This window comes from Lutra lutra, chromosome 1 (genome assembly GCF_902655055.1).
Source record: "Lutra lutra chromosome 1, mLutLut1.2, whole genome shotgun sequence".
In the NCBI taxonomy this organism is placed as follows: domain Eukaryota; kingdom Metazoa; phylum Chordata; class Mammalia; order Carnivora; family Mustelidae; genus Lutra; species Lutra lutra.
Window position 1 is genome coordinate 167,686,285 of NC_062278.1, and position 15,590 is coordinate 167,701,874.

The window sequence follows — 15,590 nt, forward strand, 5'->3', positions numbered from 1 at the left end:
TCTGGGTCTCTGGTTCACCATTACGGTAGTGAGGGGGCTACAGACTTGTACAGATCTGGTGAGTAATGTCCTGATTGTGGTCTGAGACCCTCTGCTTCAGCACCTGGAGTGCCTTGTAAGTTACAGATTCCTAGGCACTCCTTAGAATATCTTTGGGGCAGGTCCAGGGATATACATTTTTAACAAATACCCCAAGTAGATATTTTGCTCACAAAAGTCTGAAAACCACTTGTCCACAAGAATATGTGAGCTCTAAGTGCATGCCTGGTTCTGCCAGGGTGTACCTGGTATTTAGTAAATAGTTTTCTGCCAAGGATGGCCAACTTTATCCTACGTCCCAACTCTATTCGAGTGGTATGTTGATTACTTGTGTCCCATATTTTCTGCTCCACTAAGGTGAGACCAGAGCTTTGTGTTAAGAAGTATCCTGAGGCTGAGTCCTAGCTCAGGGAAAAGGAGTTTGGTGGTCAGTTAGTAATACGTTCCACGGGCAGAGGTGGGAGTGATGGTGCTATGCCTGCCGAGTACTTCCTCAGCTCTGCTATGGCAAATACACAGAGCATCGTTTTAGTGAGTCATCCACAGGTAGAGGAAGAGGAGGAGAGAGTCACATCTATGGGACACCTACTCCATGTCAGTCTTGTGTTGGGGCCTGGTGATACAGAGTTAAGACATGAATCCCAGCACAGAGGATATCACAGTGTATGGAGGAGTAAACATGTGGACATGATAAGCATCATAAGGGAGAGAGAAAATGCTACATGGTTCGGAGAACTAAGCCATCCCTGCCAGCCGGGGCTGTGAGAAGAGATGATGTGGGAGGTGCCCCCACAGGGAAGACACATGCCTCAAAAGCAGAGAGAGGAAAGGTGTGCCAGGAAAGGGGCCTAGCCTGGGCAGAGGCATGGAGAGTGAGAAGCATAGGTCACATCAGAGATCAGAGAGCAACCCAGCATAGGTGGAAGATGGGAGCAGGGTAGGTGAGGTAGGACAAGAGTCTGAAGAGATGGTGTGCTGAGTGTGGAGGCGAAAGCCAGCTGGATGTGAAAATCGGTACATCAGACATGTCATCATCATTGGGTCGTCTGCCCTCCAGCTCTGGGGTCCATGAGCTCCTTGGTGCGTGTTGTTTTGGCATCTTGTACATATGTAAGATTTCCTTCAGTATAGCCACAGACAGGAATGCTTTGGCGTCCCCTGCCCCGTTGTGATGGATGTAGCAGCAGATGGGCTGGCTTCTCTGCATCTCGCTTAGCCAGGGATGCCTCTGTTTCCAAAAAGGAAGACTGGGCCAGGAAGGGCCTTGTCTTCCCTCCTGCAGGTGGCACCCTCCTGCAGAAGGAACTGGAGGCGCTGCAGCCAGAGCCCCCGCAGTGCCTTCCCCCAGCTTTCTTGAAGACTGGGGTTAGGTACTGTGCCTGGCACAGGCTGGCTTCTGTCTCTCCAGCTGCCTGGGGATACCACACTGGGCCTGCTCTGGATTGGCAGCCCCTACTGCACACTTCCTGGGATCAGGCTAGGACTCTGCCTGGGCCATGGACAGGTGGGTCCTGCCCAATGCCGGGACAGAGCTCAGTGGCTTGAGAGGCTAAAGGACAGGCTGGAGCTCTGCCTCTCCCTCCCAATGGCCACTACCCACCTCAGGCCTCATCACGTCCAACCCTGCCATTTCATTCAGAGTGATCCTGTTAAAATATGTCTGGTGGTGCCAGTCCCCCATTTTATAAAGCCTTCTGTGTCTCCACATTGCCTTTAGTAGAATCTGGGAAGTACTTATTGGTTGTAAGAACCAGGGAAGGTTTCCTGGAGGCGGTAGCATTCACGTGGGTTTTATGCTCACATCAAACCATTGCTGTAACTCCCCACAAAGGTAGCTAAGTTAGAGATATGTTTTCTAGGACGAGCCACATCCCACCACCCTAAAATGGGGCCCACGTACCCACCTGACACCAGGTCTGAAATGCCACTAATAAGCTCACTAGGACAGAGTACTGACAGCCAAGCCAAACTATAAATCCATTTAGCAGCCTGTTAACAGAAAACTGTTAGGTGATGGGAGAGGCTTTGGGAAGTGTGACTCTAAGAGCAGTGGCCCAGGTGACCCCTCTCCTGCCGTGATCCTCATATTTTGATGGAGGACAAGGGAGCAATGGGAGCAGTAAGGAAGACAGGATGGGAAAGTTTTAGAAGGGGGAGAAGTCATCCTCACTAGCTTTTCAGGAAAGGCTGTGGCAGATTCCTATGTAGCATCCTTCTCCTGGTGACCACGGCTGTCTCTGTTGAGCAGGGCGCCCTATGTTCTCTAATCCTCAGGGGAACTATTATCAGCCCAGTGTCACAAGCAAGGAAACTGAGGCCTGGAGAGACAGGTTGCTTCACCCACGATCCCTCAGGTCTCAGCGTGGGAGCTGGGTTTGAATGGGAGCCTTTCTTAGCCACCAGCCTGACATGCCTGCACGGGTCAGTTACAGGTTCAGACCTGCAACCTCACACATATTCTTGCATGAAAACATATCCACCTGTCCATGCACATGGCCTGCTCCTCTTTCACTGACACACAGAGATGTACACAAGGACTGTTCCTCTCTTTCCCACATCGGGTCTGTCTTTTCTTCACCCAGCCCTGAGGAATGTCATGAAATGTAGGCCTGGAGGTTTAGAGTTGGCTCCAGGTTTGTGAGTACTGGGAACTCCTTCAGGAACTGGTCACAGGTTGCATCAGAGAGTGGAGGCACCTTGCTTCTAACTGCAGTCACTCAGACCAAGCCTCAGATTCCCAGAAGGAAAATCCCACATCTGCTTGCAAGTTCAGGCTTTCAAGGCTTTAGATCAAATTAGCCACTGACTGTCCTCTTCCCCATAGCATGAAAGTAAACTGTCACCCTTTAGAACAGAGTGAGGGGACAGGTGTATGTCTGGGCTCTGATTTTCACTGTCATTTTTTTAAATAGACTTCAAAAAATTTTTGTATTGAAGTACAATACACGTAACATAAAATGGACCATCTTAGCCATTTCTTTTTTTTAAAGATCTTATTTATTTATTTGACAGATAGAGACCACAAGTAGGCAGAGAGGCAGGCAGAGAGAGAGAGGAGGAAGCAAGCTCACCACTGAGCAGGGAGCCCAATGCAGGCTCAATCCCAGGACCCTGAGATCATGACCCGAGCTGAAGGCAGAGGCTTTAACCCACTGAGCCATCCAGGCGCCCCATAAAATGGACCGTCTTAGCCATTTCTAAGTGCACTGTTCATCAGCATGAAGCACATTGACATTGTTGTTTGACCATCACCACCGTCTGCCTTTAGAACTTCTGCACCGTTTCCAACTGAAACTGTCCTGACTAAACACTGAGCCCTTCCCCCAGCCCCTGGCAGCCACCGACCTACTCTCTGAACAGATTTTATTTCTTCGAACAATCGCCATTACTCTTAAGTCCCTGTCTGATGGTTCTAACATTTGTGTCACCTCTCCTTCTTGTTTTGTTGAATGCTTTATTTCTTGAAAATGAGTTGGGGTTTGTTCTTGCTTTTTATATTTCTCATAATGTTTGATCGAACACCGACAATATGTGTTGGAAGAATTGTGGAGACTGGGGGAGTATCTACCCCAGCAGTGGGAGTGCCTGTGTTTTGATCGTGCCATTTACGTAAGGGGTGGGAGTTGGGTTTGGGTTCTGTTACTGCTCTGTCACCTTCAGAGCCCCACAGATGTCACACTCATCCAGAGGGGGCTGCTATTACCTGGCACTGTTTGTGGGGCCTGAGATGCCAGAGAGCTTTTCTTACTTTTCTTCTCTACCTGTAGCTTTTAGCAACCCCTGCACCACAGATGGGGCCTCTCTCCATGCTCTTGCCCCTTCTCAGAGAGAGACTGCTGTTTCCTGTTATGCAGCACTGCGCTCCCAAGTCTCTGCTTTCTGGGACAAAGCTTTGGTCTTAGGCAGGGCCTGCTAGCCAGGTTCTCTCTGCCGTGCTGTCCCTCCTCTGCATGGTAGCCAAACATGGCTATGGCTCTGGCAGGGCTTGGATGGGTTTCTGCTTTGTATTCATGCACAATCCTGGGCCCAAGGGGGTATCTCCCTTCTCCTCAGGGAAGACGGCTTTTACTTCTGCCCTATCCCCAGGAGCAGTGAGTGGCACTTGGCCTGCCCTCTGGGAGTGGATTTCTTGGCCTCTCCCAGGGGCTGAAGGTTTTATACAAGAGAGGGGGCTGGGATTTTATGCCAGCCCCCCAGTGGCAGCCTGCATGCCTTCACCACCAAGGGGGCTTCTTTCTGGCCCCCTGCCCTGCCCCTAGTTTTCCTTGTGAGCACCTGGCAGGAACTGCTAGAAAAGAGCTCGCAAGTGACTGCAGATGTGCCTGGTGTCTGGGGCTCTCTGTTATTTTAAACTGTCCCACCAGCCCACACCTGACCTTTCAGAATCCATTAACATTTTAGCTGCTTTCTTCTCATCCTCCTTTATGCTGGCCGCCTCTTCCTCCTGTGTGTTGGCAACAGTGCATGTGTCTCACGTCGCTGTGAAGGGGCTTGTCAGTCTTTGGGATTCAGGTCCATTGGTGGCCTTGTGACTTCAGCTCACTAGCAGATGTAAGAAGAGCCAGGGCTCTAGTGGATTAGCCTTTTCTTATTATCAGGCTAGGGACACTGTTCTCTTGCAGCATTCTACATCATGAGTGGAAATGGAACAACTGCTACACATTTCTAATGTGCAGAATTTTGTGCCCAAAACTATGGACAGGGTAAAAGGATCTTCAAGGCAATTTTCCTACATACAATTTTCACCTCGTTAATTGACATGCAGCCTGACCCTGCATAAGGCTCAGGGGGCACCCACCCTATGGGTTAGACACTCGTTATTTCTAGTATAATGGGGTGCTGTACAGAGGGAAGGGAGGCATGTCCCTGCATGTTGTGGGTAACCCAGTGAGGGCCAACAGTTCCCAGACACACTTATTTTTCTTCAAGGAGCACAGATGTATTTCTTCCCCTGGTGGAACGTGTTCTTGATTATTCTCCCTCAGAGGCCCCACCCCAGGCAGTAAGCCCAGAGAGACAGTCTGGTCTGGAGTCTGGATGCTCCAGGCCTTATGGGGTATGCAGATGTAGAGTAGGAGCCATGGCCTGGAGATATATATCGGTATCAGATAGCACAGCAAGGGCAAGTGACTTTGCCCATGGCCTGCAGAAGATGGCAACATCGGATCCAGGCCCAGAGGGGCTAGCCTGAGGATAGGCAGGCCACGTGCCGGGCATCCTGCAGACCCACGCCCAGGTCCTGAACCTGCCACTGACAGGAGGTCAGATTTGGGGCAAGGCCCTTCTGGGTTCCGTTTTCCTCCTCTGAAGTAGAAGCAGTGCCACTCCTAACAGAGGGAATAAGACCCCTTGAAGGGGTCCTGACCATCTCTCCCTTGCTCTCCTCCCACCCATAGGAAAACCTGCAGAAGTTGGTCCACATTGAGCACAGTGTTCGGGGCCAAGGGGATCTCCTCCAGCCAGGAAGGGTGAGTGCCACCGCCGACATGGGCAGGGACAGAGGGCGGCCTGGTAGGCAGGCTCTGATAAGACCCATTGTTCAACTGGGCTGGTCCCAGACAGGCCTGGCTGCAGGTGCTGTTTACCAGTGGAGAGAGGGAGGGAGGGCAGGGCCCGGGCTCTGCTGGGCTCACAAGGCCCATGGGCCGCCTCCCACCCCTGGGGTTTTCCACTTTCAGGACCTTTAAAGAAACAGTACCATTTGGGTTTAGTGTGCCCTGTGGTTCTTTTCACCTCTGAGAAGAAGAGACGCCGAGTATTTTTAGTTTAGCCCAGCATTGCTGGGAAATCAGGAAAACCATTCTCAAGAGCCCCAACAAATCATCTTAAAATGATAACATTTTTCAAGAGACAAATTTACCCACTTCTAAGCTTCCAAATGGAAAGCCTAAAACTCAGCCCAAAAATAATAAAAAGTGTGTTGGTCAAACTGCTATGGTCCATGAAGGACAAGAGAAAGAAATGAGAGGTTGTGCTCAAGATAATTTGCTCAGAATTAGCAGGCATAACACTGGTCTGAGATTGTGTAAAATCACATTTGGTGTTTTGGCCCTGGGTCATCAGGTTAGTAACTATTTGTTAAACATCTATTTTATTTATTTTTAAGTAACACCTTCCAGAATCACAGAGCCTGTAGCAACTGTTCACAGGTCCTCAGCTGTTTTAGCAAACCTTCAGAGGCTCCATTCTGAAGGTCTCCTCGTGGCAGCAAATCAGGGAAAGAGTCCCTGTCTGGATCACTGGGAAGCCAGCACAGTGTCTGGGGCTTGGGATAAGTCAAGGTGGGGTGCTCCTAAGAAGCAGAGCTGCATGTCTGTCTCCAGTGCTGTTGGGGCAAACACGGGCATCTCCCTAACGCTGGGAATTCACTCAGAGCCATTCTGTGGCACTTTGGGAAGCATCGTAACTTTGGTTTCCCACTCAGGGAGACCTTTTCCCCACCCTTCCTTAGGATGGCAGCAGGCATTAGCCTGACTCCCCAGGTCTGCTTCTCTCCCCACAGGAGTTTCTGAAGGAGGGGACCCTGATGAAAGTAACAGGGAAAAGCAGACGCCCTCGGCACCTGTTCCTGGTAAGTACCTGGCCCCCAGCCCAGCCCCCAGACTGTCCAATTCTGTGACGCTTTCTAGGGTCCTTACTCAGAGACCACTGGAAGGGCGGGGTGGGTGCTAGAACAGAGCCGAATACTGAGGATGAGGAGTGTTCTGCAGAGGTGAGCTTTCCAGGGAGCTGAGGGCTTAACTCCTCCCAAGCAAAACCCTTTGAGTGATTTTAAACGGAATTTTGCCGAAACTGAATTACCTTTGTCCCCATCTGACACATCCTACCACTGGGAAGTTCTTACCCTAGAAATAACTGTTCAGCTGCCTTCTCTAACGCCTGAGAAAACTGAGATCTTAAAGGAGAGTTTCCTTGGCTGCATCTCCCAGTAGGTTGGTGGCAGAGGCCCAGAAAGGAGCCAGGGTTGTGACCCCAGTCTAGCATCCCCACTGTGCATGAGACAGAGTACAGTGTAACATTTCTGATACTCTACAGCCACATTCTAGAGTACCAGGGAATGTCCAGGCCTGTCGCTTGGTAACATCAGCCTCTGTGGCTGTGGAGCTACAAACACCAATTTGCCCCAGTCCTACGCCTCCAAGTTGTTTCGCCTTTTAAATTCTCCTACCTGCTGTGTATAATTTTCTCTCTGTTTTTCACTATTTTAGCTTTCATTTTTTTAAAAATTACTGTCAGTCATGGCTGCCCCGACAGTCTCCTTACACTTTGTTAGAATTGTGTGCAAAGTAAGAGTAAACAGGCTCCAAGTGTCTAAGAACCTGTTTTAGATATTTAGTGAGCACCTCTGGTGTGCTGGACCCTGGAAACAAGGAGATAAAAGCCTCATGCTGTACGCTCAACCTTCAGTGTCTAATGTAGATTTGAGTTACAAGAAGAGTGTGAACGGAATTTCAGGGCCCTGGGAGCAGAGAGAGTCAGGGGGAAGCCGTCCTTTGTTACATAGTCTAAAATTTTGAAAACTCGGGGCACCTGTGTGGCTCAGTGGGTTAAGCCTCTGCCTTCAGCTCAGGTCACGATCTCAGGGTCCTGGTATCGAGCCCCGCATCGGGCTCTTTACTCAGCGGGGAGCCTGCTTTCCCCCTCTCTCTCTGCCTGCCTCTCTGCCTACTTGTGGTCTCTGTCTGTCAAGTATATAAATAAAATCTTTTAAAAATAAATAAATAAAAATTTGAAAACTCTCTTCTACTGACAAGAAATCATACCCTTGAATTTACGGATATCTATGTGGTCATGAGCCAGTGAGAGCAGGTTAGATCCTAACCCAATTCTTAGCCCCTCTGTAACCCTTAGACAAGTTACAGACATGTCTGAGCGTCTGGTTTCCCAGGAGGAAACAGAAATACTGGGATCTTTGGAGAGTTAAATGAGGCACAAAGAAGCAGCTTATCTGGCAACAGTGTCCTCCCTTCCCTCTGACAACTGCCCCATGGGACACAGGTCTTCCATCTGCACCAGCACAGCCCTGGGGAGAGCTGGAGCCCATGACTGTGTCCTTTGAGGATGAAAAACGGAGGTCTGGGATGATAAAGGAGAGCATGAGCTTTGCAGTCAGATAGACTGGATTCACATCCCAGTTCTGACACTGGCTCTGAGACCCATGGCACATCTGTCATTGCCCTTCTCTTTACAGTGGGGTACTAGTCCCTCCTGCCAACGAGGGAAGGGAGTAAAGCAGCAGCTGGAATAGAGGGAGCTCCATGCCGGTCCCCTAGCCATTCCCCATGGGCCATCTCTGCCCAGGCTCTGTTTGTGCCTGTGCCTCTCACAGGGACCCTGACTGTCAGCGTCCTGATCTTACTGAGTCTATCTTTCCCCCCAGCCCCTCTCCTTCCCCTTGTTCTGTCTTTCTCTCCTACTCCCCTCCTTCACGTGCCCTCCAGCATCCGACTGGCCTTTCTTTATAGCCTCTCCCTTATGCATCTCGCATGCTTCTCAATGGTAGGCCTGGGTCTCTCTTATTCCATTGTTATTATTAGGCCATAGCTCCCTGCAGGCTGAACCTGGGTCCCATTCTTTGCTCTGTCTTAGCACAGGACCTTCATAAATATCTCTGGAGAGAGAGATGGGAGGAAGGTTCTTAAGCCAGGAAGAGCCACGATGAACACACTTAAGAATTTTTCTTCCCTGTAAGGTGCCAGTTTCATAAAATACTTGTAACTGTAGAACAAGGGGCATCTGCCCACCAGCACAGGGGTTGTGGTAATGCTACAGAGAGGTTCCCACCATGGTCCGGTGGTCAGTGGGGCTTCCCACTGGTGGCTCATTATTGTGAGAGATTCCCCTTCTCTCCTCTACAAAGAATTCCTCCATCTTCCTCCAAATCAGGCTGTAAGACACCTGCTCGGAAGAGGCAAGAACTCTGGGCCAGGAGAGGCAGTCTGATCCTGACCACTCATAAAACCGCAGGGTGCTAATGGCAGTTGCCATGGCAGCAGGTGCTTGAGGGGCAGCCACACAAAGGCTGGAACTGCTCTGATGAGTGACAAGCCAGCTCTCCACGGTGGGCGGGCTTATGAGCCAGGCTCCGTGCCCAGGTTTGGTTACTGTTCCCAGATGGGGCCAGGACTCACCGTGTGGCCACCCCCAACACACCACACCTGAACACGCTGGAGGCGCATTCATTTACGTATGACCCTGCCTCTGCCACTTACAGGCATTGTAACTTTGGGCAGGGTGTCAGCGCTCTCTGTGCCTCAGTTTCTCCCTCTGTGAAATGAGGATGATAATGGTAGAGCCTGCCTGGGGGATTGTTGGGGGCTGAATTGAGGTCAGGGTGCTTGGCTCAGCACCTGGCACAGAGTGAGTCTTGTCATTATTAGAAGGGCAGAGCTGGAAGGGGCTTTGAAGGTTCCTCTAACCTGGGGGTCATCCTGCCACCTGTTCTTGTTAATAAAGTTCTGTTAGAACAGTCTCATGCATTTGTTCATGAATGGTATGAGTGCTTTTGGACTGCAGTGGCTGAGTTGAATAGTTGTGACAGAGACCCTATGACCCACAAAGACTTAAATACTTACTATCTAGGCCTTTAAAGTTTGCTGGTTCCTGGTCTACTCCAACTCTGGTTAGAGACAGTGAGGTCCAGAGAGAGGAAGGTTTTGCTTGAGCTCACCCAGCAGCTCTGTGTCCAGGCCAGTTCTCCTACACTGCTCTGGCTGCAATGTTGGGATCCTAAGAGCTGGTGGCAGGAAGCCTCATCTGTCTGTTCCCTCAGCAGACTCTCTGTGGAGGGAGGAAGTGCTAATCCTGAGTTCTTGCTCTGTTCAGCCCCTTAGAGGCCTTGTCCTGTTCAGTCCTCACAACACCCCTAGTTTATGCTGGCTCCCATGTGTGGTGGGTTCATTGGGGGCCATTCTTTCTCAGCATCCATAATGAGGTGGGTGTGGCAGTGCCTCCCTGCTTTGTGGGGAGGAAGCTGAGGCACAGAGGGAACCAGCTTGCCCACAGTCACATAGCTGCTACAGAACAGGGTGAGAACTGATGTCTTTCCAGACTATAAACCTTTTAGCTAAACAGAAACACACTCCCCTATGGAGGTGAGGCGACTTCCACAGTTTTTCCTCTCTGCCCTGGATGGAGGCAAGGAGCTTCAATTGTTCATTCAGCAAATATTGAATGCCTACTGTGGTCACTGGAGATACACCAGTGACCGGGACCCACCAGCTCGCTATCCTCAAGGAGCTTCTCCCCCTTCTCTCCCTTAACTGTACTTTATGACAGCTTCATTTGTAGAGTAAAACATATCAGTCTTAAGTGTACGTACCTGCCTGCTGACTAATATGTGCCATTGTGTAACTACCACCTGGGTCAAGATATAGCATATTTCTAGACACCCCCCAAAAAGTTGTCCTGTGCCCCTTAGCACTCACTTCCCCCATCCCCTTCCCCAAGCAGCCACTGGCCTAATTTCCATCACTACAGATTAGTGTTGCCTGGTCTGGATCTTTACAGAAATGTTATGAAGCAGTGTGTACCCCCTGCGTCTGACTTGTTTCACTTAGCATGTTTTTGAGATTCTTCATGCTACAATGTGGACCATCAGCTCCTTTTGGTTGCTGTGTAGTTCTCTGCGGTATGGATGTACCGTAGTTCATTTATCCATTTACCTGTTGATTAGACATTTGGAGTGTTTCCACTGTTTGACTGTTACAAATAAAGCCTCTGTGAACATTCCTGTACTTGACTTTTTGTGGACAACTGCATTTTTTCCTCTTAACTCTTGATGTAGAAGTGGAATTTAAGGAAAGGGACTCGTGTTTGCTGTGGGTGGTTTTGCTCTCCTGTGAGGGTCACTGGCGAAGGCAGGATGCCTCTGCTCTCCAGAGTTCAGTGATCTGCCAGGGCCAACACCCTACACAGCCTTCATGTCTGATTGGGTTCCCTTCTTTCCAGATGAGTGATGTGCTCCTGTACACATATCCCCAGAAGGATGGGAAATACCGGCTAAAGAACACATTGTCAGTGGCCAGTATGAAGGTAAATGCCTGGTGCTAGGGACCCTGGGGTGGGTGAGGAGAGGAGACCTCAGGGGAAGAAAGACAGCATCCCTGCTTCTAGGAGCACATCGACCAGCAGGAAGAGGCAGCCCCAAGGAAACAGCGTTACATTGTGGGTTATAGCAGGATTGTGCTGTCCGTAGTCCAGAGAGAGGAGAGAGGGAAGGAGGACTTCCTGGAGAAGGGGAGCTGCATCCTTTAGGGTAGATAATATTTGGACAGATGGGGAAGTAGAAAGGGACAGACATCCTAAAAAGAGGAAAACACATAAGGAAACATTTGGAGGGAAGGAACAAGTGGGTATTCAGTAAAGTTTTTTAAAATGGTAAAATATACATAACATAAATTTACCATGTTAACCATTTCTAAGTATACAGTTCAGCGACATTAAGTATATTCACACTGTTGTGCAACCATCGCCGCCATTCATTTCTAGAACTTTTATCATCTCCAGATGAAACTTCAGCCTCATTCCTAACCACCCCCCCATTCCTCCAGCCCCTAACCCCTGGCATCCACCATCCTACTTTTTGCCTCTAGGAATTTGCTCTTGATAATTCATGTAAATAGAATCCTCTAGTATTTGTCCTTTTGTGACTGGCATTTTTCAGTTAGCAGGATGTCCTCAAGGGGCATCCATGTTGCAACATGTGTCAGAATGTCCTCCCTTTTTATGGCTTAATGATATTCCATTGTACATATAGACCATATTTTATTTTTCCATTTGTTCTTGGATGGACATTAAGCTCCTTTCACCTTTTGGCTACTATGAATAATGCTGCTATGAACAGGTATACAGATACCTGTACAGAGCCTGCTTTTAGTCTTTAGGGTACATGCCCACCTTCTTAGGGGTGACCACAGAGTTGGAGCCGGCACTCCCCGCAGCACGCACACACAGACATACACAACATCTACCACCAATTGAAGGTTTACCCTTTGCAGATAAGGAAACTCAGGCTCAGAGAGAGGGACGGTGGCAGGACCAGAAGAACAGTCAGGTCTGTGGTTGCCCCTCCCTGCCCCCACCCTGACAGTCTGCTGTTGGTTTTCCAGGTCAGTCGCCCTGTGATGGAGAAAGTGCCATATGCTCTAAAGATTGAGACTTCCCAGTCCTGCCTGACTCTATCTGCGAGGTATGGGGAGGTGGGTAGAGGGAGGGTCTGGGGGAGAGAGGGGCAGGATGTTACAGGTGTGGTTAAAGGTTGGAATAACAGATTGGATGTGTCATTTCTATTTTAGTATTATAATATAAGTCAAGGGACTTACTTTCTAGAGCCTATCATTTAACTGTAACAATAATAATATCATGTTTTAAAAGTTTACAGATTATTGGGTCTTTACAGCAATGCAAGAAGTTAAGGCGAGTAAAAAAATGCATTGTACACTTCAGTTCATGAAGTGGTCTGCTTTTAGGCTTTTTTTTTTTTTTTTTTTTAAAGATTTTATTTATTTATTTGACAGAGAGAAATCACAAGTAGGCAGAGAGAGGCAGGCAGAGAGAGAGAGGAGGAAGCAGGCTTCCTGCCGAGCAGAAAGCCCGATGTGGGGCTCGAACCCAGGACCTGGGATCATGACCTGAGCCGAAGGCAGCGGCTTAACCCACTGAGCCACCCAGGCACCCGCTTTTAGGCTTTCTTAACCAGAGAGTGAGAGAAAAACATAATGAGTGAGCATTCATGGTTTGCCTTTGCCTGGTTTGGGGGTGTGGCCTTTCCGTCAGCAGTGTCTATGTTTTCTCCAGGCCTTCTACCCAGGGATCCTGCCTCACTCACTCTAGGCAGCAAAAGAGCTTCCCCCACTCCCTCTTTCAGGGCAGGGCCAACTTGAGTCTCTGGGCTCAGAAACCAGGCAGAGTGCCCCCTACTGGGGCCACTGTGGGGGCTGGGACACAGTGTCCAGGGAAAGGGTGTCTCTCCTCTCAGCCGGGGCATGACCCTGGGGGTGGCTGCAGTGCCTTTTGGGTGCGGTGGTGGTTCCAGGATGCACGCACACTGATACGTTCTCATGCATTGCATTTACTCCTTCAGCATTTAGTAGCCACTCCTCAGTGCCAGGTCCTGTGCTGAGGACACAAGGGTTCAACCGAGCTTGCTTGGGGGAGGCCTGCCTGAAGGGCAGGAGAGTTACGTACAGGTCATGATATAGAGCGTAACTGCTCTAATAGTTAAAAGTGTTGATGACAAGAGGAACATGCATTGGGCACCTGCTGGGTCTCAGCCTCTCCTCTGACCCCATTGCCACCCTCGGCTGTGGGGCTTGAGCCTTCTCTCATGCATAGGGAATTGGGGCCTGGAGAGGTGTCACATGGCCATGTGAGGGGGAACTGGGGCTCAAATGCAGGGGACTGTGTGACCCAGATCTCTTATCCACTACTGTCTACTACCCGAGTGAGTAGAAGAAACCTTGAAAATTCAAAGGAGTAACCACCCATCTGGGGAAGTGAGGGAAGGCTTCCTGGAGGAGGTGATGCCTAGATGGGGTTCCATGGCATCTTTTCTCCTCATCTCTAGGTAAAGTCAGGGGCCTGAGAAGGCCAGGGTATGGTTTCTATTTGTTGAGCTGTGAGGTGTGGGTGAGGACAGGCCACAATCAGCCCTTCAGTTGATGCTGCCCATCTCTGTTAGGCAGGGGCACTGCCCCTTGGCCAGTGGCCTCCAGGAGCCACTGTCACTGACCAACTGGTCACCTTCCTGCACACCCAGGTGCTTCATGCTGAAGCTTCCAGGAGACAGGCAGACCCATACATCTCCCTTCAGGGACATGGCATCTGGTTGTCCATTCCTCCCACCTCCCTCCCAGACCAACTTGGTCCTGGCTCCTGGCTTTCCTGGGGCAGGCCACACTCTTACTCAGGGTGGGAGTGCCACCTAGTGGGCCCTGGGAGAATTTTTACCCTGCTGCCTTCTAGGACAAGGCTCACCATTCAGAAAATCCTGAATGGGTTTTGGGAATTGTGAAGTCAACTCGTTGGGTGAGAGTGTGTCTGGGAAGCTATGCGGGAAAATGAGGAGGACGATGGGGTGACAGGGATGTTGAACTTTTCCATTTTTGCCTACCCCTCCTCCCCTCGTGTACACAGCCCTCTGCACCCTGCTTCCATCCCTCCTAAGGGTGGTACCCACTGCGCCTCCCTCGTGCCCTTTGCTTCTGCTCAGTGCTTTGCCATTAACAAGCCCACATGTCATTTCTTCCCCACAGCAGCTCTGGAGTTAGGGATGGTGGTGACAGTTCTGAGTTGCAGGGAAACAAGCAGGCCCAGAGGATAGCTTCCTTGCCCTGGCTGCCCTGCTCGTAGACATACCCAGATGCAATCTAGGCCAGTCTGGCAGATGGCCAGTGCTTGGCAGGACCTCAGACACCAAGAGGCGTGGCCAAGGGAAAGGAGGGGGGACTTGATCTACACGGAGAAGCAAGGCCAAGCCACTGTGCATGCTGCATGCCTTGCTCACGCCGCTTTGTGCCCACAGCTCCTGTGCAGAACGGGACGAGTGGCACAGCTGTCTGAGCAGAGCCCTCCCTGAGGATTATAAGGCCCAGGCTCTGGCTGCCTTTCACCACAGTGTGGAGGTGAGTGGGGGTCCTGAGACCCACCTGACACCAGCCTCACAGCCCTGAGTTTCGGGGGCTGCCCCCACACCCAGACGGACTCACAGCTCCTTCCATTGGGCTCCTCCTCCTACCCCTTGCACCAACTCCACCACGGTCAGGCAGTCACTGTGCAGGCCAAGTGCAGCACCTCCAGCTGGCTGTTTCTCACCCAAGGTTAGCATCCTGGAGGATGCAGTGGGGTGGGGTGAGGGGTTATAGAATTAGAATCCTCCCCCACACACACCCTGTACAGGAGAAAGGGCACCCATCTAACCATCTCCTGACCACGCCGCTCACCCCATTCCATTGTTGCAGATACGGGAGAGGCTGGGGGTCAGCCTGGGGGAGAGGCCCCCCACTCTGGTGCCTGTCACACATGTTATGATGTGCATGAACTGTGGCTGCGACTTCTCCCTCACCCTGAGGCGTCATCATTGCCACGCCTGTGGCAAGGTGAGTCCCCTTATCTGAGTGAGTGTGAGCATAGGGTCATGTCGGGTGGGTACTCAGGGGCACCCAGCAGTTACTGCTGGGCCAAGAGCAGGGTGTTTTCACGCTAACCCTTTGAGGTAGTGATTGTGCCGCCCCATTTGACTGATAGCCTCAAACCAGGGCTCCAAATCCCATTTCATTACACCACTCCATTCCCAAAAGAAAGTCATGGCACATACATATGTCTTTGGAGGAAAAGTATCACGTCCTGGCTAAGGGCTCATCAGAAAAGCTGATAGACACTTGCAGAGAAACTCTGAGTCTTCATGATGGGAGAGCAGGGGGACCTGGCACGGTCCTGTGCTCAGAACAGTCCCTGGAGAGAAAGGGAGTGAGTCAGCAGAGGGGAGAGGATGCTGGTCCTGTGCACATGCACATGCACTGTTCCAATGTGTGTCCCCACCCGGGCTTGCA

The 15,590-nt window shown here is 50.6% G+C and overlaps 1 protein-coding gene across 1 annotated transcript in view; it reads left to right on the forward strand.

Annotated features, from left to right (window-relative positions):
- The window catches only part of FGD5 (FYVE, RhoGEF and PH domain containing 5), a 122,653-nt gene that overhangs the window by 92,281 nt on the left and 14,782 nt on the right, over window positions 1-15,590 (forward strand). Inside the window, 6 exon segments of the mRNA XM_047743843.1 lie at window positions 5,436-5,507; window positions 6,542-6,610; window positions 10,990-11,073; window positions 12,150-12,229; window positions 14,564-14,663; window positions 15,000-15,137. Coding sequence (XP_047599799.1) covers window positions 5,436-5,507; window positions 6,542-6,610; window positions 10,990-11,073; window positions 12,150-12,229; window positions 14,564-14,663; window positions 15,000-15,137 — 543 coding nt within the window.